At 42.5% G+C, this 27,147-nt stretch overlaps 3 protein-coding genes across 4 annotated transcripts; 1 reads left to right on the top strand and 2 right to left on the bottom strand.

The window, feature by feature from the left end:
- Window positions 1-298: 298 nt before the first annotated feature.
- On the bottom strand, window positions 299-8,892 carry myl6 (myosin, light chain 6, alkali, smooth muscle and non-muscle). 2 transcript variants are annotated; one of them, XM_014132748.2, is made up of 7 exons: window positions 8,613-8,892; window positions 8,313-8,340; window positions 6,684-6,827; window positions 5,617-5,790; window positions 3,623-3,700; window positions 3,249-3,284; window positions 299-823 (listed from the first exon to the last, which is right to left on the bottom strand). In XM_014132748.2, exons 1-6 carry the CDS (start codon window positions 8,613-8,615, stop codon window positions 3,256-3,258), a joined length of 456 nt encoding a protein of 151 aa, XP_013988223.1. In that variant the 5' UTR covers window positions 8,616-8,892; the 3' UTR covers window positions 299-823; window positions 3,249-3,255. The 2 variants fall into 2 exon arrangements, with proteins under 2 accessions (XP_013988223.1, XP_013988222.1); XM_014132747.2 differs by lacking the exon at window positions 3,249-3,284.
- Window positions 8,893-9,051: 159 nt separating this feature from the next.
- tsfm (Ts translation elongation factor, mitochondrial) lies at window positions 9,052-11,445 on the bottom strand. The gene is made up of 6 exons (XM_014132749.2): window positions 11,266-11,445; window positions 10,800-10,952; window positions 10,341-10,469; window positions 10,037-10,159; window positions 9,857-9,938; window positions 9,052-9,685 (listed from the first exon to the last, which is right to left on the bottom strand). Exons 1-6 carry the CDS (start codon window positions 11,311-11,313, stop codon window positions 9,291-9,293), a joined length of 930 nt encoding a protein of 309 aa, XP_013988224.1. The 5' UTR covers window positions 11,314-11,445; the 3' UTR covers window positions 9,052-9,290.
- Window positions 11,446-22,459: 11,014 nt separating this feature from the next.
- Window positions 22,460-25,818, top strand: LOC106565598 (uridylate-specific endoribonuclease). The gene is made up of 5 exons (XM_045692134.1): window positions 22,460-22,530; window positions 23,178-23,310; window positions 23,397-23,522; window positions 24,732-24,874; window positions 25,615-25,818. Exons 1-5 carry the CDS (start codon window positions 22,460-22,462, stop codon window positions 25,712-25,714), a joined length of 573 nt encoding a protein of 190 aa, XP_045548090.1. The 3' UTR covers window positions 25,715-25,818.
- The last annotated feature ends 1,329 nt before the right edge of the window (window positions 25,819-27,147 follow it).

Below are 27,147 nucleotides of genomic sequence, written 5' to 3'. Positions count from 1 at the left end.
AGAAGTTTGTTCACTTAAACTGTCCAACGGTTAAATCTGCTACTTGAATACCACTTCCTAGATTGCATTACATGTGTCAACTCAAAACATGCATCTCTTAGCCATCCCAGATGTGTAGCCAGAATAGCTAGGTATCCAGCCCATCCTGGACACTGCGCCAAAATGGTCCAGTACATGATGTATCCATTTATATATTACTGCACTGCTGCTTTATTAGAATTCCACTGACTCTTAAACTAAATGAAGAATGGTGCTTCAAAACATCACCATCGTTGTATTTTAAAAAAAGATACATTACTTTCAGAAACTGGGGATTTTATTAAATACCGTTCGTTATAACATATACATGACAGCAAATCTGTAATTTCATGATTGGTTGGTTGGCCTGGTAAAACCCACATTACAGCATGGTCTCAGCCAATGAACATGCATCTCCTCCGTATAAAAACACAGCTATTTGGTGGTGGGGCTGACAAGGGTTGAGTGACAGGGTGAGCGATGGGAATGTATGGAATAATCAAGGGAATGTTATTGCCGATTCTGTCCACGAGCCAGGCATGATAGCATGCGCCTCCGTGGTTGGATGATATTTTGAAGTGAAATGAAAACGGGCTCTTCAACTCAGACACAGAAAAGGCACTTTTGAAAGAAAATTTAAAAAATATGACAAAACAAGGGCAAACGAGAGCTGGGTGGGGAATGATACGGTGGATGGGGGCAAGACAGACGTTACATATATAATAGAAGAAGAAAAAACATTTGGGAATAAAATGTTCCGGATGTGTTCTTAATCTTCAACCACTCATCACCATCCGGACGAGTTCTGAGGGAGAGAAGAAGAAAGAACATCAGCAGCATATCAGTGTCTGAGAAGAGCCTAGAGCAAACTCCACCTCCAGCATCAGACAGCAGTGCTATAGCCTCCCATCTCTCCCAAATAGCCCCAGACTCCCCCATCAAGATTGAGGGCCTTATTTTCCTTATTAATTCATACTGTGACTCATTACTGAATGGCCCAATATGAAATGGCTTGGGTAGCCGAGAATAATTTATGGAGGGGCCATTACAAGCAAAGAAATTTGACCAAAAGCCTTCTTAAGCATTATCCCAACAAGCTGTCATTTTCAAAGCACACAAAGGATGTCAGTCTACAGACACCTATATATTTCAAAATCACAATGAGAAATTAAAATGAATCAACGGAGAGGTACAGTGCATTCGTAAAGAATTCAGACCCCTTCCCTTTTTGCACATTTTGTTATGTTACAGCCTTATTCTAAAATGTATTAAATAATTGTTTTTCACTCATCAATCTACACACAATACCCTATAAATGACAAAGCGAAAACAAGTTTAGAAATATTAACAAACGTATAAAAATTTACAACAAAAATACTTTACATAAGTATTCAGACCCTTCGCTATGAGATTCAAAATTGAGCTCAGGTGCATCCTGTTTCCATTGACCATCCTTGAGATGTTTCTATAACTTGATTGGAGTCCACCTGTGGTAAATTAAATTGATTGGACATGATTTGGAAAGCCACACACCTGTCTATATAAGGTCCCACAGTTGACAGTGCATGTCAGCGCAAAAACTAAGCCATGAGGTCACAGGATTGTGTCAAGCAACAGATCTGGAGAAAGGAACCAAAACATTTATGCAGCATTGAAGGTCCCCAAGAACACAGTGGCCTCCATTCTTAAATGGAAGAAGTTTGAAACCACCAAGACACTTCTTAGAGCTGGCCGCCTGGCCAAACTGAGCAATTGGGGGAGAAGGGCCTTGGTCAGGGAGGTGACCAAAAACCCAATGGTCACTCTGACAGAGCTCCTTTGTGGAAATGAGAAAACCTTCCAGAAGGACAACCAACTCTCCAGGTGTGCCAAGCTTGTAGCGTCATACCCAAGAAGACTCAAGGCTGTAATTGCTGCCAAAGGTACTTCAACAAAGTACTGAAAACATATGTAAATGTGATTCGTTTTTTTCTAAATGTGCCAAAAAAATATATAAAAACCTGTTTTTGCTTTGTATTTATGGGCTATTGTCTGTAGATTGAGGAGGAAACAAAATAAGGCTGCAACGTAACAAAATGTGGAAAAAGTCAAGGCGTCTGAATACTTTCCGAATGCACTGTAAGTGACATGCTTCCATATGGTTCTCTAGGAGGTGTTTTCCTCCCCAACATGAGCACTGCTCTCAGCTGGATGCTGAAGCCTGAATCTGATCCACAGAGACTCCATGTGTCAGTCAGACAGAAGAGAGAGTCAGCATTAAAGGTTGAGCATTAGAGGCAGGAGCGAGGGGGGGGCTGTAGAGGAGGGACTCAGAGAGAAGCTCTATCTCCTAGCGAGCCAGAACAGCCAAGGATTTGCTCAGCCAGGCCTCAGGACCTGGAATGTGTTAGGATTAGCAACCCCCCTCCTTATTTGGGCTGTTCTAACAGAGGAGAACAAGGACAGCTGTGAGGAAGGAGGAGGAGCGATGGATCTGGCAGAAAGGCAGGGAAAAAAATAAATCAAGGGTGTCTAGCACGCCTACAGTACCAGCAGCAGCTTCCTTAAGGACAAGGGAACAGAAACCTTATTATTGCACACCACTTTATCCAAACCCCTCTCTCTCCCCTACATTCAGAGTTGAACTGTCACCCCTCTAGTCTAACTAACAGACCCCCCGTCAGTGTCCTGCCCTCCTCCAGTTGGAGAGTCGGTGTCCATGGGGGTAATTTAGAGGAGCCACCTAGACACATGCAGAGACGCTACATGCAGGCTACAGCCAGGGGAGGGAGAGAGAGGCGAGGGAGCTGGGCAGGAGAAGAACCCTGCAAGATAGAAAGTTAAAGATAAGAGATCAAACCATAAATTCAAACCACTGATTCCACCACAGGAACCCAGCAGCCTCGGACAACACCATCATGGCACAGAGCGATGTCCTACTCTATTAGTATCATAGCTTTTACTCTGCATCTCTACAACAGCCTGCCATTTATTAAACAAGTGTGTTAGACTAGGAGCACCCGGTCCCCCCATACAACCCCAACCAAGTATAATTTTAAAACATTAAAGAGTAAAACTGCTAGTAAACTACTGGCTATATGTGTGGCATCAGTAGCTAGGAGTAGGAGCATTCTGTGCAGTGATGGGCTGACAAGAGGGCCCCCTCCCCCCTACACACACAAGTCTCCCAGAGCAGGTGAGAGCCCACTGCTGGGGTAGGAGACAGAGGGGGGGGGGGGGTCTGCTCGTACTCGCCGCTCAGCCGGACATGATGTGGCGGACAAAGACTGTGGGAGAGGAACAGGGAGGTCAGTGAAGGGACAACAAGGGACACAAACACACCTGAAATCCAATAATACAACCTCCAGCCAGTCATAGGCCTAATCCTTCTTAATAATCATAGGGCTTTGTGTTTACGTGGCACAAAACACGAGTACATCCCATTCAAGACAATTGTATTTTGTTACAATTCATGTCTTATCATTCACATGATTCTTCCATCATTCAAACACTATGGGAAATGGTAATTCCTCAAGCATTGTAATATATTCTACAGTACAGGACGAGGTTCAGTGTTCTCTCCTTTACAGCCATCATATCCATCCTGTTCACCACTCTGCTTTACCTTCGTAGTTGATGCAGCCGTTGGCATCTTCGTGTCCTGCTAACAGAGTCTCCACCTCCTCTTCTGTCATTTTCTCACCTGTAACACAAATGAAATGCTCTTTTACATTCTCATAACAGATAAATAGACAAAAAGACAGTGTACAATAAGGGAATCCCATCTTTCCTTTCATTCTACAAAGGTAAAAGCCACTAGACGGATTGACAAAGTGTGAAAGACAAGTCAGGAGTATTTATGGGTCCCCCCCACCGATTATGATTACTTACATTTTCAGGCAAATGAGCTATTTACACACGGAAGTGCCATTTATTGCCTGCCTTTCATCTACACATAGGAGAGAAATCAGAATGCTCAGGACTGGAATTCTTTGTATTTTGGTTGTTATCAGTAAAAAATAAAAAAATTATAACTCAGAGCAGGCTCAACTTACCCAACATCCATAAATAGTGTATTTCACTAAAAAAGTGTGGAGGAACCAGAAAGATTAGTTTTAGGCTACAGGAATTATTTACAGTTTGGTTGTTTTCACTTTTTCACCTGCCCAATGAGGCAACCTCGGCGCAGGTTTAACTTTAATGACTGCCAAGTCCACTTACAACCCTTAAATGTCCATCCCTACACTACCAAGCAGACATTCTGGAGGGATACTGACACAGTTAACCAGGGAGACTCAACAAAGTCACGTCTTGTCATTTGTGTTGCCCAATCGCCTTACAGACAAGAAAGATGTCCAGGATGCAAATTAAGTGTATCACCATGGATACAGTAGGGCATTGAGTCAGTTTAAGAGGTGATTACTGATTAGTGACAATGAAGACCTTTGGCACAACAGTCAGGTGTGGTTGATAAGGAGAAGAGGTAAACTATCAGGACTGTGTGGATCAAACGTTTCTCTTGATCCAAATTCAATTCTTCAGGTCAAACCGTCAAGAGCTGAATGTCAATGGTTTATGTCTCCAACATCGTCACATGGCAGGTTGCAGTACTGTTTGTCTGGAGTGTTAAACGGCGAATACACTCCCTGACTAGGCCTCTTTAAAATTTGGTTCATTAAGAAATGCTATGACTGAATTCAAACAGAAGCTGGTTTCAGGGTGCGGGTTTGATGTGAGTGTCGTGTGTGTGTGTGTGTGTGTGTGTGTGTGTGTGTGTGTGTGTGTGTGCGCAGGTGGGAAGAGTTGGCCAAATTATTTCACCAATTAGCTTCAGCCAGCTGGTGTGCAACTGTGGCAAAATTAGTTTGACTTTGGATAGCCTATCTCCGGGGCTAGTTAGGGACCGTCAATACATTACACAATATAAATTAGACTTTTCATGTTGCACACCTTTTAGGTTCTCATTAAATGCTTTCAATATTTGTATATGAATTTCTACAATTTATAGTTGGTTTGAGGTTAAGTCATTGACATTTGGCACTATTGTAATTTTAACATATTGTCCCATGTACATTGTGTAACTTACAGATCTTAACTATCCCCATAGGGATATCCAAAGTTAACTCAAATGTACCACAGGCATTATGATCGGGTCCCATGCAGCTGCACTCTAAATTGATGATTACTTGTGTGCTGCCAGCTGTGGGCAGGATTGAAACAAACCCAACCAGCATTTACGTTGTGACGCAGTCATGACCTCACGTCTCAAACTCTGTTTTGGAAAAAACTGACTTTATGACCAAAGTTATCCTATTTACAATTTGTGATCAATTTTAACAGTAGAATAAATGTTTCTGACTCATATGGATGCCACATAGGATGTTTCTAAATGGGAAAGTTGTTTTTTAGGGGTAGTTGCTCTTTAAGCTGAAGTTGAGCTCTCAAGTACAAGAAATAAACTGTTAGCTTTTATAGTGTAATATAAACCATTCGCTAATACAAGAGAAATAAACAGACAGTGCAGTTCTATATATTTTCATACAGGGAGATGTAAACCTAGCCGTGACAGCACTTACAAATGCTTCATGAAAGCTTTATAAAATCGTTCTGAGGTCTTACCGAGTGTTGTGAGGACGTGGCGCAGCTCAGCGCCCATCACTGTGCCGTTGCCCTCCTTGTCAAAGACACGCAGACCCTCCACAAAGTCCTCAAAGGAGCCCTGGTCCTTGTTCTTAGCGATGGCCTGGAGCATGGGGAGGAACTGCTCAAAGTCCAGCATTTTGTGATTCATTTCTGGGGAGTGAAACAAAAACTATTACTAGATGCTATTAATAGAAACTACTATTACTTTGCTATAAACAGAGAGAATAACTTATATGAAAGACCTATGTTTAGGCCCACATACTGAGAGTAAAAATAATGGCTTGGAATGTATTTATTTAAAAAAAGGAGAGCTTTCATAAGAATTTCTTAAATCCCCAAAGGACAAACTACTGCACTCAGTCCCACTATGTGTAGCCTAACTTTGTTTGTGGGAACGCTATAAAACCTGCAAATCTGTGTACGTGACCAATAAACTTTCAATTTGATTTAGATTTTTGTAAGAAATCTGAACAAATCCACAAACCTTATAAATTCCTAATTAGTGGTAAACTTGCGGTACTCTATAAATTGATAATCAGCTATACGTTATCAGATCCTGTTGACATGAGCTGCATCTATTCTGTGTGTAATTAACACACGTAAGAACAGGACCCCACACAACACTCCTGTTCCCTAGCTGATAAGTGACAGGCTGCGCGACTACAACACAGAACATCTGTGGTACTTGACAATTGCAGATTACACACAAGTTCACACTCCATAGGATGGGAATTTCATACCCAGAAGAACATTCTGTCACGTCAGTTTTATCCTTGGATGGTTAAGCACATTAAGTGACATCTTCCACCTAACCAGATACAAATTAGTCAAACTGGTTTGGTGAAGTGGTTGACTACAAACAGCAACAGGCCTAAAAACACACCAGCCCTAAGCTTTGGAGGATAGGCCTAAATCGAACTGAACACAAGACGATGCCATGCCGGAATAAAATCTTACTGATGTGTGTAATACTTCTATAAGTTTGATCCAGCCAATAGATACTAATGGTCAATGTTCAGTAAGTATCTAGAAGCAGGGCTGACCTTCTGACTTGGGGTTGCCCAGGACCTTGAGGACCTCAGCGTTGACGGGGTTCTGGCCGAGGGCCCGCATGACGTCACCACACTGGCTGTAGCTGATCTTCCCATCGCCCGTCCTGTCAAACAGCAGGAAGGCCTCCTTGAACTCTGACAGACAGGGAGAGAAAAGGCATAACAATTTAAAAATACATTTTTAAAAAAGCAGAGCTGGATTGAGTGTGTATGTGTTTTGGTTTACCCCCCACCCATAAAAATGGTCAAGAAAGAGAATCCAAAGATGATTTGTTTTGTTGTTTCTTTGATTATGTGTAATCTACAGTAAATGCGGTGGCCTCTATTGGAATGCTTTCTGACATCAGGGTCATTTCCCAGGGTCATTTCCCAGGGCCATTGTTATGGTGCTTGCCTTCCATCACTGGTATGCTGCGCATCCCGAGATGGCCCGCCTGAAACTACACAGCAGCCACTCATTTACCCATATATGGCATTGACAGAAAACGCTGGTGGTGTAATCCAGCAACCAAACGAGCGCAAACGAAATCTAGCAACTGCGAAACTAAACTCCTAAAAGTGCCATTGATTGAGTAAAGGAAAAAGGCACAGGCAATCGATGAGTAGCCTACAGTAACACTATGTCGCTACATATATTCTTGCTAAATGGTTACATTATGCTTCGCCAACTCCATTTCAAAGAACAGCATATCTGTGAGGTTTAATTCGGCCACGCCTTCGAGGCGTACAACTCTTTAATAAGTGGTTTAGTCATTTCCTTTTGTTTACACAATGTATACGAGTCAACACCAGTGAAGGACTGGGAACAAATTACAATATAGTTGCTTGATTTTCACTATAATATATCTAGACATTTGATACAGTTCTGGCATCGGGAACGAATAAATTCACGTTCCAGAATTGAGAACTTCCGGTTTCTAAATTAACCACGCAGCTAGGTAGCCGAACTAGACATCACACAACAATTAACGGAACAGATAAATAATACCAAAATTGGTGTTGGCAAAAAACTACTTTAAAATGGAATTACTAAACGGCAAATCTTTCATCAAAGTAGCCTGGTTTTTGAACACTCAGATCGTATAATGACTAGCCATAATGTCTTGACATGCTGACGTCTGTCCCTTTACTTTGTTCTGCATGCATAAAAATACCAGGCACAGAACTCAGTGCAAAATTAGTTGGTCAGTAACGTTCAACACAAAACATTAATCTGATGAAACACCATTCAATCAAACCGCTATGTGGGATCAAAGGAGGGGATTGACTGCGCCAATAATAGACAACCGTGAATCAATATTTTTGTAATCGTAGATCACCATTCGTTGATGTGTACATGTCAGACGACAACGCCTCTAATAATGCAAGGTCTTCCCAAAATGGTTAGAGAAAACAAAACCTGGTCCGTCAAAAAAAATAACTCACCATAAACTCCAGTTTATATCAACTTGTCAGCAGGGAAACTGCTTCTCACAACAAAGGGGACAGGAAAGAAGTAGAGCTATTCCACAATGAATGACACAGATGAAACAAGGGGATAGACTAGCAACTAGCTAACATTTTACAGTAGCTAGTTAGCCTTCAAATAACGTTACTGTCACAAAGCGGATTGAAACTCACCAATGATCTGGTCTTCTGAGAAGTCAGACTGGTTAAACGGTACGGCAAGAATGAAAAGGGAAAACAAATGAATATGATTATCGAAGATGAAGAGAACAAGTAGCTAGCTAGATAACTACATTAACCAGCTAACATTGGCCAGCCATTGTTTGATAATCCAGCAGTGAAACGTCTTCGTTGGATTAGCTAGCTAACTGGCTTTGTCTACACGAATTTAAAACGACATTTTGCTAGGCTAATAGTCTACACTGCACGTCACATACAAACATCTTTAAAACGGAACAAAGCAAAGGCATTTACCATTTCTGGGCTTGGTTTGAATCCTGTCAGCGGGCGGAGGTCAGGGGAATGTAGACCGATAGACGCGAACGTTAAGAAAACTATGCTCGTGACGTCATCCTTAATTCATGCACTGTACAAACCAATCACATCTGGCAGGCGTTGGCTTTTCGGATTACTTACCGTAATTCTGGAAGATAGGTGCAACAAAACTGTCCAAACGTGAGTTTATTGGAATCCTGACTGTACTTTAAAAGCGAGTAAATAAATATTGGTGTATGTATGCTGTGGTAGTGGAAAAACTGAATTTATGTTAGTCAATTCCATTGAAGCTTTCATGTAGACGATCATACGAGTCAGCCATATAAACCATTTGTATGATTGAACAAGTGCGCCATCGTGTGGTACGAATATACAAACTGTAGCTAGAGTTATATGACAAATTAGTAAAATATAAATCTACAGTTTGAAATATCTTTATTGTTGGGGTGATTCAGTTCATTCATCCTGCAGCATATGTCATTTTGGTACACATATATTAAGCTTATCACACAAGGCATGAAAACATGACACATTGAAATTGGTTGAATGCATTTGCATGACATCAAATAACCATCTGCACTTTGGCCTAATTTAGAAACACATAAAAGGCAGATAAAACATGACCTGTAAGGTCTCTGAGATGCTCTCCTCTACCCTTCAATGTGCCCCATCACTGCCTGCCTCCCCACACTGAAAGCGAACAAAGTCCAGAACTCGTGCCCCCTGCTCCGTCAGGTACTGGGCCACTGTCCTACTAGGGTCAGGGAGGAAGGATTGGGGCAGCAGGCGCGTCTCCGCGTCCCCACAGGGCAGGTCATCCATGTTGCCCAGGGATACGGGGGCCTCTCCCACTACGTGCTGCCCCAGCTTCCTCCCCAGGGTGTCCAGCGCCCCGTCCTTGCCCCCCTGGAACACCACGAGGGCGCCGTATCGCCCCATGGCCATATCAGACTGGCCCGCCACACCACCGTGGATGTAGGAGCCGATATGCCAGCCTGCAGGGACGCCAACCGTCACCGCCCGCCTCACTGAAATGTTCTCACCCAGACGACCTGACAGGAAATTACAACTTCACTAACAGAGCGGTCTTCAATTTCCAAATGCTTCCAAGTAAGAAATAATGCTGCAGATAGAGGTTATTAAATCTCAAATTCAATGAGAGCATCTCAATATTGATAAGAGTCTACTAAATGATTAAATGGCTATTTTTATTACTCACTCACCTATTGTAAGGGCCAGCTGATCAGCCAGAGAAGCATCTTCACCCAAGTTCAATTTCGAGAGGTCCTCTGCTGCCAGGAGACTCTAAAACCAACAAAGATAAATGCAGTTTTAAGTATTTCAACAGGTATACTAGGGTGATGTGGCTACTGAGTGGGGGGTGGTGTGGTGATGTGTCATACCTTCACATATCCAGTTTGGCCCTGGTTTTTACTGCTGTGGTGAGCCATGGTGGCGAACGCCACATCCTTCACCAGCTGCTGGAACTTCTCATTACGGGCAACAAAGTCTGTTTCACAGTTCACCTGCAACACACAAACATGGAGGACATTGGGATACAAATACTCATGATCATTTTACATTTTATCAAACTAAACAAATGAAGATGACTTTCAAAGCAGGTATTATTCAACTTGAATATTGTATGCAGACTGCATCAAGGAGGATGAGTGATAGGATCTCATTGAGTGAATGAGATCTGCTTACCTCTACCATGACTGCAGCTTTGTCTCCTACAAACAGACCGATCAGCCCCTCCTTGGCCCTCCTCCCCTCCAGCTTGCTGGCCTTGCTCCAGCCTTCTTTCTGGGCCTGCTCATGTAACCAGCTCTCTGCCTTGGTTGGAGAAAAACATTACACACACACACACACACACACACACACACGCACGCGCACACACGCACACACGCACACGCCAGCTTAAATATACACTACATTTAAGTCAGCAGCTGCCCAATCCCGATCCAGGCGGCCTGCATTGTGTGCAGGCACTGCAGGGCAGGCTTTTGTTCCAACCCAGCACTAACTCACCAGATTGAAAAGTACTAAAACCATATGTGTTATTGTTGGGCTGGAACAAATCCTGCACCTCTCCAGGGCCAAGTTCATACATCCATCCCTGCCCTGCTCAGCAAGCAAAGCTGTACTGAAAGAAGCAATGTTTACCTTTGTGATGTCATTATCACATTTCTCCAATGCTTTTTTGCAGTTAATGAATGTGTAGCCAGTACTTTTGCGTAGTTTCATGAGGAGAGCTTTCTCTGCAGCAAGAGTTGGAAATCCTGTGTGTAAAGACTGTGCATGATGAACGGTGCAGACCTGGGGTGGAAAAGAAATGAGATTATCGAACGTTACATTTCAGTGAAGCCATCATCATTGCTAACAGAGGTACAAATCAAATGTCCATGATGACCTCTGGTCCTAGGATGATATTTCAATTCACTGTGATGTTGCCAACAACACTCAAAGGCTAGCTGCAGAATTTGGAATACTTTAACTTTCTTGTCCCATACGTGGTTAGCTAGGCTAGGTACTGGAAGCTAGCTAGCTTCAAATCAACAGCTGACAGCAGCTTCAGAAAGCACAACCAGAAAAAAAATGCTGGATGCCAGCGCACCCTTTTCTTGCCTACCTTTGAGAACTCTGTTCTGATTGATCTGAAAACATAGGTTAATGCCATTCTTGGAACTTTTTATATATTCAAACCTCGATATTTATCCTTATGAAAGCCGGAATGTCATTGAACCAAGCCGGGTAAGGCAAAGGAGCATGGACAAACTTGAGCCAGGAAATGTAGCTATAAACGTTTGTTTAGCGCCATCTAACGTACTGGAATGCCTACCACACTGAGCCCACAATAGTTCGAATGGGCTTCACTTCCGTGTAGAATGTATATAAAAATCAGGGGCGCAACTTTCACTGGACCACCCGCTGTCCGACTCCCACCCGCTACTGCAAGAACTTGTCCCTTAGGCTTTTGTGATGCAGCTCACTTGCCAGCAATTTTGCACCATATAGGGAAAGTCAAAAGCGCAAAAATAACTTAAGAAATAGTTTAAATGACCAGAGATTCTCACATGGCCCTTATATTAGGCTATCTGTATTGCAAAGACTGACCATCTATGATATAAAAATTATAGATTTAACTGTGTTTTAAAGCTATATAGTGTTTGTTAACATTATGTACAAACAATGAAGTTAAACAGGCTTGTTTTTTGGTTTCTGTTTGGTATCTTGGCCCTTATATTAGGCTATCTGTATTACTGGGCTATATCAGCCAATATGCTAGATGTAGTTTGAAGAAAGCAGAGTTGGAGAGGGTTACACTTTCTCTAGAGGTATTTTTATAGCCTACATTTTAGGGGTGGGAATATTTTCAGACGGAGAAATATGGGTGATCAATGTTTTAGGACTATTTCTATACAGTGTAGTAAACTATTTAGGAAGTACATTTCTTTGGAAAGATAACTGCCCCGTACTTCTCTGCCCATGCATAGGCTATAGCCTACTCTATTTCATTGAGACCACACGCGCACCGATCTCGCAGGTATGGCTACTGAATTTGAAGCAGCAATAACGACGACAGCGACGCTGGCTACGTTTTGCATAGGCCTTTATGATATAGCCTGCCTCTCAGGACGATTTGCAGACAGAAACAAATACATGGGTAATCAATACTTATTGAAAATGAAATCGCAATGCATTGTGCCTTTTCCTTTTAAATTATGATTAAATGTTTTGATTGCACTTCGACTCACGTTGGTTGAGCGCCCTCCACTTCTTTCCATTATCAATAGCCTATTTATTTACAGACACAATAGTAAAATACAGTCCAATCATATTTAAGTTAATTTCATATTTAAGTTAACTTCCACGTGATTCTCCGCCTATGCATCCTACTCTATTTCCAACAAAACAATATCACACTCAATTCGTTCAAATAAGTATAAAAAGCTGATTTTGTGAGTTTTTCAAAAATGTTTTTGTGTGTCTTAATTCGTGTAAAAGAAAATTGTAGGAAAAGACACATTTTTGGACGACTTTTGAGGGGTAAACTTCGGAACAATCTTTTGAAAGTTATTGGAGCAATGCATTTTGGGCAATGGTGTTCTACACTGCCTTTTTTGTGTCCCACATTTATATATATATATATATATATATATATATATATATATATATATATATATATATATATATATATATATATATATTAAAAAACGTCTTAACATGCCAGATTGGAGTCAAAAGCTGTATTTGTCTGTTTTTTTTTTTTTTTTGTGGTATCGATGAAGGTATTTGAGTGGGGAATGGGGATACATTTTCGTAATGGAAAATTAATTAATCGATAAATGTGGGGAAACAGAAGACCTACAAATCTGTTTGGTTTAAATTTCCCTCGTGCAACTGCATGGTATTTGCAACTATAACAAGTCTGGACTATGATCAATTAAGCCATATCAATGCAGTTAAACAAGTTAATGTAAAATGAGGAATTATGTTGGTTCACACTTATGGAACTTCCAAGGCCATTTCATAATGATTATTACGGTTTTGTCAATCATGTTATATACTTAGGCTATTGTAACAAAGCATATGCCAGCATCGTAGGCCTACTGCCTCTGCCCAGAGGCCTACTAGGCTTTCATGGCAACGGCCAATAGAGTTCACTTTGCCACATATGAGCTCTGGTTAGAGTCCCTGTTGCAGCTTTCACTTTCTTCTGCACAATAACAATATATTTTTTATATAAATAAATGTGGGACACACAAAAAAAGTCAGTGTGGAACACCATTGCCCCTCATGCATTGCTCTAATAACTTTCAAAAGATTGTTCTGAAGTTTGCCCCTAAAAAATGTATTTTCCTATGAATGAAGTCGCACAAAATGTGTATATTTTCCCACGAATTAAGTCTTACAAAATGTTGTTCTTTTCACATGAATTAAGCCACACAAAAAGGCACAAAAACACATTAAATCTGCTGAAATACTTTTTGTACATATTTGCACGAATTGAGTGTGAGATTGTGTTACTATTTCAATGAGACCACACATACAAGGCGCACTTGAACTCTGACCCCAGACTAGGAGAGGTAGACTACGGAAATTGAAGCAGCAAATTCTGAGTGTGGGAATAATCAGAAAAATGGCTGATTTTAATACAATACATAGGCGAATGCATACAAAGCAGAAAGAGGACCGTTTCCAAATAATCTGTGGTACAACAAAATATTTTCATCCCAAAGTCGTCTGTCTGACCGTCCGCAGCATGAAAAATGCCGACCGCACCGCAATGTTCAATGTCGGGACCCACAAGTCCAACAGGCATCCCGCGGGAATGCAGCCCTCTAGTGCACAGTCAGTACACCACACTGCTCATCATGTCTTAGCAGGATCAGATGGTGACAGGAGTCCCAGCAGGGTCAGACAGCCAGAGATGACCATTCTATGGAGCTCAGGTGAATTTTGCAGTATATTAACAATATCAGTGAATGATAAAAAAAGTTCCATCATTGAATTGATGGGTAGACCTCCAGTAGCTACAGGACAGCAGCTTTAGCTTAAAGCTACAGTCTGGGATCAAGGAATAATGGTCATTTCAATGGTTGAACCATTGATTATATTCTTGGATAATGTAATGTATAAATGTACACCAAGCCTCGTCATAGAAGGGTCAGGCAGCCAGGGAAGACCAGTTTGTGATGGAGCTGAGGTGAATCTTTGCAGATACACTTTATTTTCTCTGTGCAGCAAACACTGGACAAGCCAGCTATTTTAAGGCACTTGGACAAACCTCCAAAGTTGATTTCCAAACTGTATCAAGGGTTGATAGCTTTTCTCTATGACACAAAACATGTAAAACAAAAATGTGAGGAAGACCTGGTACAAGCTATTGATGATGAATGGATACAGATATGTTTGAATGCCCAGTCATGTTCATATCATCTCAGGCATCAATTACTGCAGTTTAAGACCATCCATAGAACATACTTTATTCCAGTGAAACTGAATAACATGCACTCAGAAATGGCATTCCTCTGCTGGAGGTGTAAAACACAAAAGGGGACATATTTACATATGTTATGGTCTTGTGAAGGCTGGCTGAATTCTGACAAAGTGTATGTTCTTTTATCTCAGCATGTCTACAGATTCTCCCTGATCCCTGTTTTTGTTTGCTTGGAAATGTTTATACTGGAGACTGTCATCTGAAGAAACTGTGTAACCAGGCATTTATAGCGGCTAAGAAATGCATTTCCATTAATTGGAAGGCTGGTTATCCTCCCACAATGTTAAGTTACAGTTGAAGTCGGAAGTTTACATACACTTAGGTTGGAGACATTAAAACTCATTTTTCAACCACTCCACACATTTCTTGTTAAAAAACTATACATTTACATTTACATTTTAGTCATTTAGCAGACGCTCTTATCCAGAGCGACTTACAAATTGGTGCATTCACCTATAATATCCAGTGGAACAGCCACTTTACAATAGTGCATCTAAATCTTTTAAGGGGGGGGTTAGAAGGATTACTTTATCCTATCCCAGGTATTCCTTGAAGAGGTGGGGTTTCAGGTGTCTCCGGAAGGTGGTGATTGACTCCGCTGTCCTGGCGTCGTGAGGGAGCTTGTTCCACCATTGGGGTGCCAGAGCAGCGAACAGTTTTGACTGGGCTGAGCGGGAACTGTGCTTCCTCAGAGGTAGGGAGGCGAGCAGGCCAGAGGTGGATGAACGGAGTGCCCTTGTTTGGGTGTAGGGCCTGATCAGAGCCTGAAGGAACGGAGGTGCCGTTCCCCTCACAGCTCCGTAGGCAAGCACCATGGTCTTGTAGCGGATGCGAGCTTCGACTGGAAGCCAGTGGAGAGAGCGGAGGAGCGGGGTGACGTGAGAGAACTTGGGAAGGTTGAACACCAGACGGGCTGCGGCGTTCTGGATGAGTTGTAGGGGTTTAATGGCACAGGCAGGGAGCCCAGCCAACAGCGAGTTGCAGTAATCCAGACGGGAGATGACAAGTGCCTGGATTAGGACCTGCGCCGCTTCCTGTGTGAGGCAGGGTCGTACTCTGCGAATGTTGTAGAGCATGAACCTACAGGATCGGGTCACCGCCTTGATGTTGGTGGAGAACGACAGGGTGTTGTCCAGGGTCACGCCAAGGCTCTTAGCACTCTGGGAGGAGGACACAAGGGAGTTGTCAACCGTGATGGCGAGATCATGGAACGGGCAGTCCTTCCCCGGGAGGAAGAGCAGCTCCGTCTTGCCGAGGTTCAGCTTGAGGTGGTGATCCGTCATCCACACTGATATGTCTGCCAGACATGCAGAGATGCGATTCGCCACCTGGTTGTCAGAAGGGGGAAAGGAGAAGATTAATTGTGTGTCATCTGCATAGCAATGATATGAGAGACCATGTGAGGATATGACAGAGCCAAGTGACTTGGTGTATAGCGAGAATAGGAGTGGGCCAAGAACAGAGCCCTGGGGGACACCAGTGGTGAGAGCACGTGGTGCGGAGACAGATTCTCGCCACGCCACCTGGTAGGAGCGACCTGTCAGGTAGGACGCAATCCAAGCGTGCGCGGTGCCGGAGATGCCCAGCTCGGAGAGGGTGGAGAGGAGGATCTGATGGTTCACGGTATCAAAGGCAGCAGATAGGTCTAGAAGGATGAGAGCAGAGGAGAGAGAGTTAGCTTTAGCAGTGCGGAGAGCCTCCGTGACACAGAGAAGAGCAGTCTCAGTTGAATGCCCAGTCTTGAAACCTGACTGATTAGGATCAAGAAGGTCATTCTGAGAGAGATAGCAAGAGAGCTGGCCAAGCGCGGCGCGTTCAAGAGTTTTGGAGAGAAAGGAAAGAAGGGATACTGGTCTGTAGTTGTTGACATCGGAGGGATCGAGTGTAGGTTTTTTCAGAAGGGGTGCAACTCTCGCTCTCTTGAAGACTCGCTCTCTTTGGCAAGTCAGTTAGGACATCTACCTTGTGCATGACACAAGTAATTTTTCCAACAATTGTTTACAGACAGATTATTTCACTTATAATTCACTGTATCACAATTCCAGTGGGTCAGAAGTTTACATACACTAAGTTGACTGTGCCTTCAAACAGCTTGGAAAATTCCAGAAAATGATGTCATGGCTTTAGAAGCTTCTGATAGGCTAATTGGAGATCATTTGAGTCAATTGGAGGTGTACCTGCGAATGTATTTCAAGGCCTACCTTCAAACTCAGTACCTCTTTGCTTGACATCATGGGAAAATCTAAAGAAATCAGCCAAGACCTCAGAATAAAAATTTTAAAAAAGTAAGACCTCCACAAGTCTGGTTCATCCTTGGGGGCAATTTCCAAACACCTGAAGGTACCACGTTCATCTGTACAAACAATAGTACGCAAGTATAAACACCATGGAACCACGCAGCCGTCACACCGCTTAGGAAGGAGACACGTTCTGTCTCCTAGAGATGAACGTACTTTGGTGTGAAAAGTGCAAATCAGTCCCAGAAAAACAGCAAAGGACCTTGTGAAGATGCTCGAGGAAACAGGTACAAAAGTATCTATATCCACAGTAAAACGAGTGCTATATCGACATAACCTGAAAGGCCGCTCAGCAAGGAAGAAGCCACTGCTCCAAAACTGCCATAATAAAAGCCAGACTACGGTTTGCGACTGCACATGGGGACAAAGATCGTACTTTTTGGAGAAATGTCCTCTGGTCTGATGAAACAAAAATAGAACTGTTTGGCCATAATGACCATTGTTATGTTTGGAGGAAACAGGGGGAGCTTGCAAGCCACAGAACACCATCCCCACCGTGAAGCACGGGGTTGGCAGCATCATGCTGTGGGGGTGCTTTGCTGCAGGAGGAACTGGTGCACTTCACAAAATAGATGGCATCATGAGGAGAAAATTATGTGGATATATTGAAGCAACATCTCAAGACATCAGTCAGGAAGTTAAAGCTTGGTCACAAATGGGTCTTCCAAATGGACAATGACCCCAAGCATACTTCCAAAGTTGTGGCAAAATGGCTTAAGGACAACAAAGTCAAGGTATTGGAGTGGCCATCACAAAGCCCTGACCTCAATCCTATAGAACATTTGTGGGAAGAACTGAAAAAGCGTGTGCGAGCAAAGAGGCCTACAAACCTGACTCAGTTACACCAGCTCTGTCAGGAGGAATGGGCCAAAATTCACCCAACTTATTGGGGGAAGCTTCTGGAAGGCTACCGGAAACGTTTGACCCAAGTTAAACAATTTAAAAGGCAATGCTACCAAATACTAATTGAGTGTATGTAAACTTCTGACCCACTGGGAATGTGATGAAAGAAATAAAAGCTGAAATAAATCATTCTCTCAACTATTCTTCTGACATTTCACATTCTTAAAATAAAGTGGTGATCCTAACTAACCTAAGACAGGGAATTTTTACTAGGCTTAAATGTCAGGAATTGTGAAAAACTGAGTTTAAATGTATTTGGCTAAGGTTTATGTAAACTTCTGACTTCAGCTGTATGTACATTTACATTTTACATTTTAGTCATTTAGCAGACGCTCTTATCCGGAGCGACTTACAGTAGTGAATGCATACATTTCATTTCATGCATTTTTTTGTGTGTTTTTTTTTCTACTGGATCACTAGATTTGACTTATTACAAGATTAAGGGTATACTGGGCAACTTTCATAAGGTCTGGTTGCCTTATATGGAATTCAGTACGACTAAAGGAGTCTGTATTGAAAACATGCCCACGTCAGGGGAGATAACTATTAAGGAAATCCCTAGCTGCTGGGCTGCTCAGTCCTGGCCCTGGGGGTCTGCTGTCTTGTGGGTTGTCACTCTGGCCTTGGCCTAACACACCCAAAACCAATTAAATACATTTTTCATTAAGATCTTAAAGCTGAGTGGGGTGTGTTCGGGCACTACAGGGTGGTGGACCCCTAGGGACAGGACAGGGTGATCCAGCAATATTGTGTGAAGTAAAAAGAGCTCTACAGTACTATTAGGCCTATGAGATGAATTATATGGAGGATGTGCTGTTTCTGTGTGTTATTGTATATTTGAGGTGTAGGTGGGTTTTTTCATGTTTTTTGTTGTTGTTTCCAAACCTTTCCCTTCAGAATGAAAAAAAAAATCAAGGTGGGAACTGGGAAGGAAATTGTGTTGGGAGAGAGTTGAGTTATTGACTAGACTGGTGGGGGTCGGGCTTAGGCTGGCTGGTCAGTCTGGGGGAAATTTGAAATAGAGGATGTCTTAATAAAGACAATGAAAAGTCTTTGTATTTTTCAAGAAATGTTAATTTGTTAAGGCTATTGGTTAAATGTGCAACACAATATTTATTATTTCAATGACCTTTGATCTAGTTCAGTCTAATTACTCCCTCAAACATATTTAATAATGATCTCTTACCTAGCTTGATAACTGCGGGCATTTTTGCTTACTTTTTATTCTAAATAGAGACAGCATATTGGATTGTGTAAAAATGCAGAAAATTAGCTTTAGATGCCCCAAAAAATTGCAGCGCCTCTGATAAAAATACATAAAAAAACAAATGGATTTACAAAAGATGACACATTGGAAACACATTTGTGACACATTGGAAACACATTTGTGAACAGTATGTTCAAAAAGGGTTTAACTAATACAAATGAAATCATCAATATGTAGTAGCTACCAATGCCATCCCCAGAGTACTATACATAACATGACTGGAAGACTGACTACAGGTAGGATCTTTCATGGATGCTGGAACCTCAATGGCTTGGTAAGCTTTCTATATAAGGAAATCCATCTTTGAGACTGTGCACCAAGTTATTGGATCATTGCTTGGCCATGATGAAGATCATTCTGCTTGTCACTCTGGGGGTGACCCTGTTCTGTCAGGGCTACAGCAGTAAGTATGGGACAAAGTATAATCTAGATCATTGTTATTTGTACATTTAATTAGTATCACTTGAAATGCAATGTAATATACCTGTTGAAATATAATAGAACTTTGTAAGTATAATTGAAAGTACATCACATGGGTTAAGGGTAGACCTATTGTACTGCCGATGTATGATCTATTCACAGATCTCTTCGCTTTGAGTAATGCACCTTTTTTATTTTACTTCCACTGGTGAGTTTATCTCATGTAGATCAATATCATTCATCAGTGTGTAACGATTTGCTCTGTGTGTATATCCAGACACCCTGGACACCTATGAAGGTCGCTGTGTCTGGGCAGACCGAACAAAACCTGTCAATGTAACACAGCCTGTGAGCACTACGGAGAATGTTGCTCTGACTATGAAAGCTTCTGCAAAGGTGAGTGACAGTAAGCAACTCAGCCAGTGCAGGTTTTTTTATGATGGTAAAAACTGTCTGAAAGAAATCTGCCTAGTGTATTGAATTATCAATACATTAGGCAGTTAATAGGAAGTATTCAACCCTATTCTAAGCAATTCACCTTGTTAGTCAGTTAGTTAGAATAGTTTATCATCTGTTTGTAAAGTATTCCTTTGTTTGTTGGCTCTAAGCCTAGTTGAATTGTATATGAACTCGACCAAAATAGCCAAAAGCTTAGCACATCATAGTTATTTCATGTCAACAGAAGCAGGGTGTAAACTGTTCTCTCTTGTTCCTTTTCTCTATCTTGCTCCATATCCTGCAAGGGCCGTTGTGACGAGAAGTACAACTCTCAGAACAAGTGCCACTGCAACTCGAAGTGCTCCCAGAATGATAACTGCTGCAATGACTATGCAGCCCTTTGTAATGGTGAGAGGGTACAATGGCATTCTGATCTGGAGGCATGCAAAGAAAAACCATGTCCCTGAAACATATCCCACTGTCTACTACACCTAGGCACAGTTCAATTGAATCTGTTATCAGTTTGAGCTGGGCTTTTTTACATCCCGGGCAATTATCCACAACTCCTGGTGAAATTCACACCGTGGTCAAGGTCGATCACAGTTGACCATACAGATACCCCTGCATCATATCTGAAAGAGTCTTTACTACACAACCTTTGTGAACAAAATCAAAATGAACATACCGGCTCAATATTAGACCAGTCAGCTATTCACCTTGCTGTGGGCCACAGTGGCAGGATGGTTCACTACTGTTTGAATTAGGGTGCCCTCAGTCATTTTACAGCAGGAGAATGGATGTGTGTGTTTGGCCAGTAGAGGTCATTGTTGTGTAATGTAAATTGTCACTCAACATGCACATCACAACAGTCTTCAATAGGCTCCTTATGTGAAACACAGTACTCGGCAGTTCATGCCACTTTTAGACATTATTAAAATGAGCTTAAAATGTAAATTTAAGCTAAAACATAATAATTATGACTTCTCCTCTAAGCACCCGCTCCAGGATTGTCCTGCCAGGGCCGCTGTGGGGAGAAATACAACTCTCAGAACAAGTGCCACTGCAACACCAAGTGAAGAGATCACAACAACTGCTGCAGCGACTACATCTCCCTCTGTGGAAATGGCTTAACTGTTACTCAAATACAGTACCCTGGTACTGTATTTGTCCTGTAGTACATCATAATGAGTTAATGACCCACAACAACATCGAAATGACCTATGAAATGTTAAAACAATGTCATTACTTCTCTGTGCTACAACAGTACAATGATTGTTAATGTAAACTGTTCCCCATGTTTCTGATACTGTATGTTCTATGGGTGGTAGGCTATTTTAGGTTCTATGGGTAGCAGTGGAGATACAGGCAGTAACATCACTGATCCAGTCTCTGTCTGAGGCTCTGGACTCCAACAAGCCCTCTGCGTCAGAGCTGATCATTGACTATGTTATTTTTTTCTCTCTCACTATATCTTCATCCCTCTTTCTGTCACTGTCCAACCTCCCCCTTCTCTCTGCCCCTTGCTCTATTTCTTTCTCTCTCTCTGACCTATATCCTGACTGTGTTGTCTTCCATCCAGGCTGTTCCAGTTCCTGGACGAGGCATCTCTGTTCTCCAAGCCGCCATATGTTAGAGGGCCTCCCGAGTGGTGCAGCGGTGTTAGGCACTGCATCGCAGTGCTAGAGGCGTCACTACAGACCCGGGTTCGATCCCAGGCTGTATCACAACTGGCCGTGATCGGGCGGCGCACAATTGGTCCAGGTTTGGCCGGGGGGGGCTTCATCAAGGACAACAACCACCTGAGCCACTGCCTGTTCATACTGCTATCATCCAGAGGGTGAGGTCAGTACAAGTGCATCAAAGCTGGGACCGAGAGATTGAAAAACAGCATCTATCCCAAGGCCATCAGACTGCTAAACAGCAATCACTAACTCAGAGAGGCTGCTACCTACATTGAGACCCAATCACAGGACACTTTAATAAATGGATCACTAGTCACTTTAAACAATGCCACTTTAATAATGTTTACATATTTTACATTACTCATGACACATGTATATATATGTATTTTATACCATCTACTGCACCTTGCCTATGCCACTCGACCATCGCTCATCCATATACTTATATGTACATATTCTCATTCACCCCTTTAGATTTGTGTGTATTAGGTAGTTGTTGGGGAATTGTTCGATTTCTTGCTAGATTTGTGTGTATTAGGTAGTTGTTGGGGAATTGTTCGATTTCTTGTTAGATTTGTGTTTAGTGGGTAGTTGTTGGGGAATTGTTAGATTACTTGTTGATATTACTGCACTGTCGGAACTAGAAGCACAAGCATTTCACTACACTCGCATTAACATCTGCTAACCATGTGTATGTGACCAATAAAATTAGATTTGAATTTGATTTGATTTACAAGTAGGCTGTAATTGTGAATAAGAATGTGTTCTTATCCGACTTGCTTAGTTAAATAAAAAACAAAAAATATGCTGCCTTCATGGCCCTGCAGGACAACTACAAGAGGAACATAGGCACCACTGAGGACTTTACCACCCAGCAGCTGGCTGAGTAGGACACCTTCCTCAGGGAGACCATGTCCAACTGAGCTGGGCAGAGAGCTCGCTCTTCACCAAGAGTATTTACTGTGCCTAATGAAAGTCTACACACCCCTTGCACAGTCTTCGTATTTTGCTATCGTTGTACACAACCTACTCTACATTTCCAAAGTCAAAGAAAAACGATAGAAAATGTTCCTAATTAATCAAATCAAATTTTATTTGTCACATGCGCCGAATACAACAGGCATTGGCACCTTACAGTGAAGTGCTTACTTACTTAGTCTGGGTAGCCATTTGATTAGCTGTTCAGGAGTCTTATGGCTTGGGGGTAGAAGCTGTTTAGAAGCCTCTTGGACCTAGACTTGGCGCTCCGGTACCGCTTGCCGTGCAGTAGCAGAGAGAACAGTCTATGACTAGGGTGGCTGGAGTCTTTAACAATTTTTAGGGCTTTTCTCTGACACTGCCTGGTATAGAGGTCCTGGATGGCAGGAAGCTTGGCCCCAGTGATGTACTGGGCCGTACGCACTACCCTCTATAGTGCCTTGTGGTCGGAGGCTGAGCAGTTGCCATAGCAGGCAGTGATGCAACCCGTCAGGGTGCTCTCGATGGTGCAGCTGTAAAAACCTTTTGAGCATCTGAGGACCTATGCTGAATCAGTAACCAGTGTGACCTGACCTCCTCCCCAGGATGCTACAGCTCAGAGGAGAAGTTCCTCCATGACCTGAAGATGATGTGGTTCGACCTCTACTCCTGCTACCCTGGCAAGATGGACTCCAGCGGTTTCGAGCAGGTCTGTGTGTGTACTTGTGTGTGTATGGGTATGTTAAGTATGTGTGTGTATGTGGTGTGTATGTAGGAGTGTGTGTGTTCATAAAGTGTATCTTTGCTATTGTAGGGGAGATTAAGGGTGGGAAGATATCTGGCTTCCAGAACTGGCTCCAGTTCTACCGGCTGGAGAAACAGGGTCTGATTGACTACTACAGCCACAGCTTCGACGGACCTGTAAGCACCAAACAAACCATCACAACCACGACACAACTCTGTAATTGTAACACGGTCTCCAACAAAATAAGATTTGACTGAGATCACTTTCTCTTTCTCTCTCTCTCGCTCTCTCCCTCTCTCTTTCTTTCACTCACTCAATTCAATTCAAGGGGCATGATTGGCTTGGGAAACATATGTTAACATTGCAAAGCAAGTGAAGTAGATAATATACGAAAGTGAAATAAACAATAAAAATGAACAGTAAACATTACACTCACAGAAGTTCCAAAAGAATAAAGACATTACAAATGTCGTATTATGTATATATACAGTGTTGTAACGATGTGCAAATGGTTAAAGTACAAAAGGGAAAATAAATGAACATAAATATGGGTTGTATTTACAATGGTGTTTGTTCTTCACTGGTTGCCCTTTTCTTGTGGATCTGTGTAATCTGAGGGAAATATGTGTCTCTAATATGGTCATATATTTGGCAGGAGGTTAGGAAGTGCAGCTCAGTTTCCACCTCATTTTGTGGGCAGTTTGCACATAGCCTGTCTTCTCTTGAGAGCCAGGTCTGCCTACGGCGGCCTTTCTCAATAGCAAGGCTATGCTTACTGAGTCTGTGCATAGTCAAAGCTTTCCTTAAGTTTGGGTCAGTCACAGTGGTCAGGTATTCTGCCACTGTGTACTCTCTGTTTAGGGCCAAATAACATTCTAGTTTGCCCTGTTTTTTTATTAACTCTTTCCAATGTGTCAATGATTTTGTTGGGTCTAATTGTGTTGCTGTCCTGGGGATCTGTGGGGTCTGTTTCTGTTTGTGAACAGAGCCCCAGGACCAGCTTTCTTAGGGGACTCTTCTTCAGGTTCATCTCTCTGTAGGTGATGGCTTTGTTATGGAAGGTTTGGGAATCGCTTCCTTTTATGTGGTTGTAGAATTTAACGGCTCTTTTCTGGATTTTGATAATTAGCGTATATTAGCCTAATTCTGCTCTGCATGCATTATTTGTTGTTTTGCGTTGTACATGGAAGATGTTTTTGAAGAATTCTACATGCAGTCTCAATTTGGTGTTTGTCCCGTTTGTGAATTATTGGTTGGTGAGCGGACCCCAGACCTCACAACCATAAATGGCAATGGGTTCTGTAACTGATTCAGGTATCTTTAGCCAGATCCTAATTTGTATGTCGAGTTTTATCTTCCTTTTATTCACTCTCTCTCTTTCTAAGTGGAATTCCTACCCTGATGTGCTTGGGATGCAGTTTACGTGGGATGGCTACTTCAAGCAGGTTGGTTCTGCCATCATTGGCTGCAGTTCTGAGTTCGACTTGGCCATGTACAGTCATTTCTACATCACCCGTCCAGGGAAACAGTAAGTACTCTGTGTGTGTGTGTGTGTGTGTGTGTGTGTGTTTGTCAATTATTTTTCATTATCTCCAAAGATGATGTACACACAATTCAAAGCCATTGCTGTTCTCCATTTCCATCCATTTTGGACCATGTGTCACATTATGTCTCATTATGCTTGTGTACAGTCGTGGCCAAAAGTTTTGAGAATGACCTGATCCGATAAATGGTTGATTTAGGTGCAGTCTTACTGGCAGCAATATCCTTGCCTGTGAAGCCCTTTTTGGGCAAAGCAATGACGACGGCACGTGTTTCCTTGCAGGTAACCATAATTGACAGAGGAAGAACAATGATTCCATGCACCACCCTCCTTTTGAAGCTTCCAGTCTGTTATTCGAACTCAATCAGCATGACAGAGTGATCTCCAGCCTTGTCCTCGTCAACACTCACACCTGTGTTAACGAGAGAATCACTGACATGATGTCAGCTGGTCCTTTTGTGGCAGGGCTGAAATGCAGTGGAAATGTTTTTTGGTGATTCAGTTCATTTGCATGGCAAAGACGGTCTTTGCAATTAATTGCAATTCATCTGATCACTCTTCATAACATTCTGGAGTATATGCAAATTGCCATCATACAAACTGAGGCAGCAGACTTTGTGAAGATTTATATTTGTGTCATTCTACAAACTTTTGGCCACGACTGTATATGTGTTTGTGCTTGTTGCCATTGAGTGTTATGTTTTCATCTGGTTTTCTATGTCCAGGTGTAAACAGAGCCTGGGAGGGAAGCCACTGGTGATCCAGACCTATTCCTATGGGAATGGGAAGAAGTACATCGGCTCCGCCTTCCCTGTCATGCCCTAAAACTGAAGCACACAGCAGCCACTCAGCATTCAACAAGCTAGCAATAGTCTACCAATCACATCCCGCATCAAACTCAACAATGTCCAATCTTAGTCCTGATACATAAGAGCATTTCATTATTTGTATTTGGAAATGGGTTACATTTTTGTAAATGGGACAATTCATGTATGAATGTTTTGCGCTCACTATAAATGTATCGCAGACATTCAGCATTCAGATTGATATTTTAAGGCAAATTTCCTGCGTCAGCGGAGACTGCATTTTGTAAACACTGTATATATCTGCTCAATCGGAAATTACCTTGACATTTCTATTGCACAATCTATAGCTTCAGCAATACAGATTGAATATAGCCCTTAGTCAAGCAATGAAGAAATCTGCAGGGTATGAGAATCCCATGCACTCCTGAGGGCATTATCAAACTATGCCCAACGGGGTTGAAAATTGGCATTTACACGCTCCTATAGCGGGCACATGGGGACACCCCCACTAAGAGCATGTGTGCATCTGACACAATCGCTTACTGTCTAACCACCCCAAAAAATAAAGCAAAAAAATAAGCAGTCTCCTGCACCCCTCACCAATAAACGAATGGAAACAAATGGAAACAAATGGAAACAAAAACACATTTAGCAGATCCTATTCTGCTTGACCTACTCCAAACAGTACCCACTAGCTAAACCTGTTCCTATCAGCTGTCCGTAAAGCCCTGTGTGTCCCACCCCAGCTGGGGGTGAGGATCTGCGTGTGTGTGAGGCTGCTTCCAGCTGGGATGGGGGGTCGAGTTTACCCTTTCACTCATCCAGGGTGACTAACGGGATAAACTCTGGGTCTGCCGACAGGACAGGGGGACACACTTGCACCCCTGTTTAAAGAAAGTATTAGAGGAGATGGATCTGCCTTAGATCCCATTGTCCCCCGGTATGTGTGCGTCCGTGCCAAGTGAGAACACAAGGCCAGTCACTTCATACAAAAACGATGTCTTTCAGGAATTCATCTGATTTGGGCCTCAACAAATGGGCTGAGTCTCACATCGACCTGACAATAACGATACGCTCTGTGAGTAATTTCCCCAGTTCAGTTTTGTCAGACCATATTACATTTTCTGGGCCGGCGACTCTGAAAAGTAGAAGAGTAAATGTCCTCTCTTTTTATACCCGAAATGGAATCAAATTAAACCACAGTGGGGCGAGTGAGAGAAAAAGATTCAATTGTTCCTTTTGTCGCTCTCACAACTTCATAATCGAATTATAGCTGGCCACCCGCCAACCCCCCCACAGATAGCCCCCCAAATGGGCTCCCCCTGGCAGATATAGTAGCCACCTGACTTTTGTTTTGTAATTATATTATCCCGCTCTCTTTAGCGTGTCGTGGCTAATGGCTGAGCGGGCCAGTCCAGCTGCACATGCAGAAACAAAGCTGCTTATGGGGCC

Source organism: Salmo salar, chromosome ssa12 (assembly GCF_905237065.1).
Source record: "Salmo salar chromosome ssa12, Ssal_v3.1, whole genome shotgun sequence".
In the NCBI taxonomy this organism is placed as follows: Eukaryota; Metazoa; Chordata; class Actinopteri; order Salmoniformes; family Salmonidae; genus Salmo; species Salmo salar.
The sequence above is the reverse complement of the archived record's forward strand: the minus strand, read 5'-3'. Positions and strand labels throughout refer to the sequence as shown.

Coding starts and splice junctions, on each gene's coding strand:
- LOC106565598 (XM_045692134.1), top strand. CDS start 22,460: ATGGCCCTGCAGGACAACTACAAGAGGAACATAGGCACCACTGAGGAC. Junction 22,531..23,177: donor ACCACCCAGCAGCTGGCTGA/GTAGGACACCTT, acceptor ATGCTGAATCAG/TAACCAGTGTGACCTGACCT. Junction 23,523..24,731: donor GCCACAGCTTCGACGGACCT/GTAAGCACCAAA, acceptor TCTCTTTCTAAG/TGGAATTCCTACCCTGATGT.
- tsfm (XM_014132749.2), bottom strand. CDS start 11,313: ATGGCATTAACCTATGTTTTCAGATCAATCAGAACAGAGTTCTCAAAG. Junction 9,939..10,036: donor GCCAAACTGGATATGTGAAG/GTATGACACATC, acceptor TGTTGGTTTTAG/AGTCTCCTGGCAGCAGAGGA. Junction 9,686..9,856: donor TCAGCTGGCCCTTACAATAG/GTGAGTGAGTAA, acceptor ATTTCCTGTCAG/GTCGTCTGGGTGAGAACATT.
- myl6 (XM_014132748.2), bottom strand. Junction 6,828..8,312: donor CTCAGAAGACCAGATCATTG/GTGAGTTTCAAT, acceptor CCTGTCTGTCAG/AGTTCAAGGAGGCCTTCCTG. Junction 3,701..5,616: donor CCACGTCCTCACAACACTCG/GTAAGACCTCAG, acceptor TTTGTGTTACAG/GTGAGAAAATGACAGAAGAG.